Consider the following 4,361-nt stretch of genomic DNA (forward strand, 5'->3'; position numbering starts at 1 on the left):
TTACATAAATAAATTGTCAAATAAATATTTTATATGCTTTATTATAAATGAAAAAATAAATATATTAACAAATACTTTTAAATTTTATGATATATTTTAAAATTTAAAAAAATATATAAACAAATATTGATCACACCAAAAATAAAATAATTAGTATGCTTCCCCTCAAAACGCCCCACAACACCAACTTTGATCTCCAAATATAGTAAACATTTATAATACTGAATATTATGCAAAGTAAGCATTTATAATACTGAATATTATGCAAAGTAAGCATTTATAGGAAAAACAATATAAGAAAACCGTATTAAATGTATCCTAAGGCCAATGTCTTACCCGGAAATCCACGTTACGGATTTTATTGATGAAAAATTATTTGCTCCGAGCATAGGTTATATTTTAAGCTTACTACATTCAACTAAAATGAGAATTAATGATTCTGACAAAGAATACACTATATATTTATTAATGAATAATATTTAATAGTATTAGAGTGTAATGATTATATAATAAAAGTGTAACTAATTGTAGTGTAAGTAAATAAATTTAATAATATTATAAAATATTAAAATTAAATTTCTAAAGTTAAATATTAGTAAAGATGCCATTCTTTACTCAAAACAAACTAATAGAAAAATAAACAATAACGGAAGACAATATATATCGAGGGTGCTACAGTTATAATAATATAAACTAAAGAAAAATAAAATATAAATCATTTTCATCTAAATGCCTTTTCAATTCATTTAAAAAAATGTTTATTGTTATGATAGGTTTTCAAGCAATTGATTTAATAATAAATTTTACTCAATCTAAATTACAAAATATCTCTATCTTTAAAATATTTTAAAAATATCTCTATCTTTAAAATATTTTAAAAATATCTCTATCTTTAAAATATTTTGGCATCATCGGCTACGCTTTTTATATATATATATATATATATATATTATTAACATTGAAATAACCACCAATGCAATGTGTTCCCTTGTTCGCTGGGAATAAAATGGGTATATACACACTTTGTGCGCGACGTTGATAGTGGAGAGAATAATTCCTCTGTATATGCACATAGTTCTTGATCACTAGTTAATGTGCATATCAATGAAGGTTTAATTAAATGCGATGCCGTGACCTAGATCTATAACTGATGTACAAACCAACCGATAATACAAGCACTGTCGATGTTATCAACACCCCACGCTTAGAAAACGTTGAACTGCATGCAGCAGCAAATTGGTCGGTTTGCCAAGGTGACCAGCTTTCAACACCAGTTTTTCTTTCCTGATCTTCATCTTCTTTTACGTTCGTAGATTCAGATTGGTGCGCAGATCCGGTCTCATCAGACGCTTCCTGCGCATGAGTTGATATTGGTGGCTCCCCAGCAAAGTCTTGGGCATGATTAGGCGCTTCCGTTTTTCTCTCTTCCATCAACACTGATGATTCTTCGGCAGCTACACTGCGTTTTTCTTCACCATCATCCTGTCGAATCGCCTCTGGATATATTGCGCTTCGATCGTCCTGGGCAGGTTCCTCCTGTACCGGATCTTGTTGTCCCGTGGGAGTCGACATTGCGACCTCTGACTGTAGCGATTGATCTGGCTTTCCACTGGCAGGAGCCGTGTCTTGATTCTGGTGGTCGGAGATGTGAAGCAAAGGCAGGTAGACACGCAACCTTTCATCCCCAAACTTGGAAGTAATGACATCGAAATTCAAATTTTGAGGAATACTGATCACATTTCTGAACCAGCGCCCCGCTTTCTGCATTTTCTCCAATCTCCCTCCCACATTTGTCTTTCCTTCCATTTCCTTCATACCACGTTCTCCGCTAATGACGAGACTGCCCCGTCTATTAACCTGGACTCTGAGATCTTCTCCTCTAAAACCTGCGCAGATAAATTATTGAATGGACTCAATTAATATTGTACAAACAAAGAGAAACATTTCGTAATACATGGATTTAGAAATGTATGACTATCTAATGGAATCACCTGGGAGATCGACGATTACGATGCGAGCTTCAGTTATCTCCTCGATGCGTACCTCAGGCTCGAACTCAGACTCCATCGCCTACCTTAAACTCCTCTCCTAACAAAATAGGGAATAGATGAATATAAATGAAGCAAATATTGGGCTACGATTTTGCGCCTTCTCGTAATAACTAAGAAAATTAATGCCCTCCTTCACAGAGCCAAAGCAGAGATATAAATGGTTTTGTCACGGGTCTACGTATGTATATTTATATCCATTTCCAAAAACTGAATGAGGCGCGTGATTTTGGTTGCGTGTCTGGTGCGTCTGTTGTTACTGTCGGCAAGACTTCTCGACGTACAGTGAAAGTGTGCACAGAAAGCGGAGGCATTTGATTAATGCTACAAGGAATACAATAAGGCTCTGAGAAGCATCGAAAAAGCGGACTTTTAGTTCGTTCCAGGAAGGGATTTGTATATATTTATACATTCATTCTTTCTTGGGAGGCAATGAAGAGGCTCCAGAATATGCTGATAAGTGTGTTTCCAGCACACAGAGTCCTGCGGTATGACATTTCACTGAATCAAGATTCGGCTCCGCGCTCCTTTTCTATTATGACGTGAAGTGAAGGATGTCTAAGCCCTACGCAAGATTTCAGTTCGCTGCAATTTTTCGTCATCATTTGGGAACTCCAAAACCTTCCCATTTTTTATTTTTTTTTATGAAAAACATATTTTTTGATATTTTTTCTCTAAAATAAAATTATGGGAAGGTTTTGAAAATCTTCCAATAATACATTACAGTTTTTGGGAAAATTACGTAAGTATTGATCAGAATTATTGGATGAATGGCTGTATGATTTAATAATATATGATCTGAATAAATGATTTAATAATCTAATTTGAAGTTACATAAGGACAACCCGGGTTAATGATAAGAAATGCTACTGGTTTACCAAAAAAGGGCATGTATTGAACATAATTATCACATATTTATATTGTTGGAGATTCCTGGAAATGAAAAATCTGATATGGAAATGAATATTTGTGCAATAGTTTTGATCGGTTTACATAGTTCATTTTCAAAAATCTCCAACAAAAATGATCACATCTATCAATGGACTACTTCACTTTAAAATTGTTGGTTTCACCATATATATTTATAATATATTACTGAAGTAAATTTCTCAAATGAGGTTCAATCATGACAAATGCAATTTATGGTTTTATTATTAACAATAGTAAGATGTAATTCAAAACACTATTTCCTCTCTCTATGCCAAGGTTATGCAAATTTCCACTGATCTGATATCAAATGAACCGTGCATATTTATATTGTTGGAGATTCCGGGAAATGACAAATCTGATATGGAAATGAACTCGGTTTACATAGTTCACTTTCAAAAATCTTTAACAAAAATTAAAATTATCACATCTATGAATGGACTACATCACTTTAAAATTCTTGGTTTCACCATTTATATTTCTAGAATATTACTGAAATAAATCTCTCAAATGATGTTCAATCATGACCAATGTAATTTATGGTTTTATTAATAACAATAGTAAGATAATGGTAAGATGAGTCAAAACACTATTTCTTCTCTATGCCAAGGTTATGCAAATTTCTATATCAGAAAATTAGAGAATGATGAAATAAAACTCAAAAACCAAAAATTAACACAAGATATAACATGGGAAACTTTTTCGGGAGAAAACCCAAACTTTTTCGGGAGAAAACCCAATTGGAAGGTAAGATTGCTATCCTCTCTTTCTCTCAATGGAAAATGGATTCAAGTATAAAGAAGTAATACTTGTGGTCCATGGGCTGCTACAATGCACAAATCCTATCTATTTACTCTCTCTATCCACTCTTGGCCACTTTACTTGTCTATGGAACAAAATGTACTCAGATATAATAGAACCCGTTTTCCACCTCATGGCTCAGTTATAACACAATGTGATAGCCTGCTAGCGGTCAAGTTTGACTCCACTTACTAGCGGTTAAGTTTGACTCCTTAAACTTTTAATTAGAGTTATAATATAGACTCTTCTAGATTATTTTTCATCATGATTACGTGGCTAAAACCCTTTTCCATGAATAATGGGGTTTGATGTGGAATGTTGTTGTAGCGGCTACAACCACCCTCCAAAATTTTGGCTCACATGAAAATTTCAGAGCCTGCGACAGATCATCCTTGGTCGTTTGTTGGTAAGCTAATGATTTCAAGCTTCCCTCCTTGATCCTAAGGAGTTGTCCGCATTCTCATCTTTTTGTAGCATATGTCATTTTCGAGCATAGCGGATATTGTTCGTCATGCAAAGGGAATGTTGTCTTGGTTCAAGAAAATTGTGTGCGTATGAGTGGTTGCCATCACATAGACATGTTTT

The 4,361-nt window shown here is 33.8% G+C and overlaps 1 protein-coding gene across 1 annotated transcript; it reads right to left on the reverse strand.

Annotated features, from left to right (window-relative positions):
• Nucleotides 1-1,035: 1,035 nt before the first annotated feature.
• On the reverse strand, nucleotides 1,036-2,174 carry LOC149229019 (uncharacterized). Its single transcript, XM_089375773.1, has 2 exons — nucleotides 1,992-2,174; nucleotides 1,036-1,886 (listed from the first exon to the last, which is right to left on the reverse strand). The coding sequence occupies exons 1-2, from the start codon at nucleotides 2,065-2,067 to the stop codon at nucleotides 1,117-1,119; spliced, it is 846 nt and encodes a 281-aa protein (XP_089231899.1). The 5' UTR covers nucleotides 2,068-2,174; the 3' UTR covers nucleotides 1,036-1,116.
• Between the last annotated feature and the right edge of the window lie 2,187 nt (nucleotides 2,175-4,361).

This window comes from Pinus tabuliformis, chromosome J (assembly GCF_031772625.1).
Source record: "Pinus tabuliformis cultivar Carrire ecotype Pingquan chromosome J, CPIR1, whole genome shotgun sequence".
Taxonomy (NCBI): Eukaryota; Viridiplantae; Streptophyta; class Pinopsida; order Pinales; family Pinaceae; genus Pinus; species Pinus tabuliformis.

What these genes read in the sequence shown, in the direction of transcription:
- LOC149229019 (XM_089375773.1), bottom strand. Translation starts at nt 2,067, where the DNA reads ATGGAGTCTGAGTTCGAGCCTGAGGTACGCATCGAGGAGATAACTGAA. An exon ending in CGTAATCGTCGATCTCCCAG is followed by an intron (nt 1,887 to 1,991) that starts GTGATTCCATTA and finishes TTATCTGCGCAG; the next exon opens with GTTTTAGAGGAGAAGATCTC.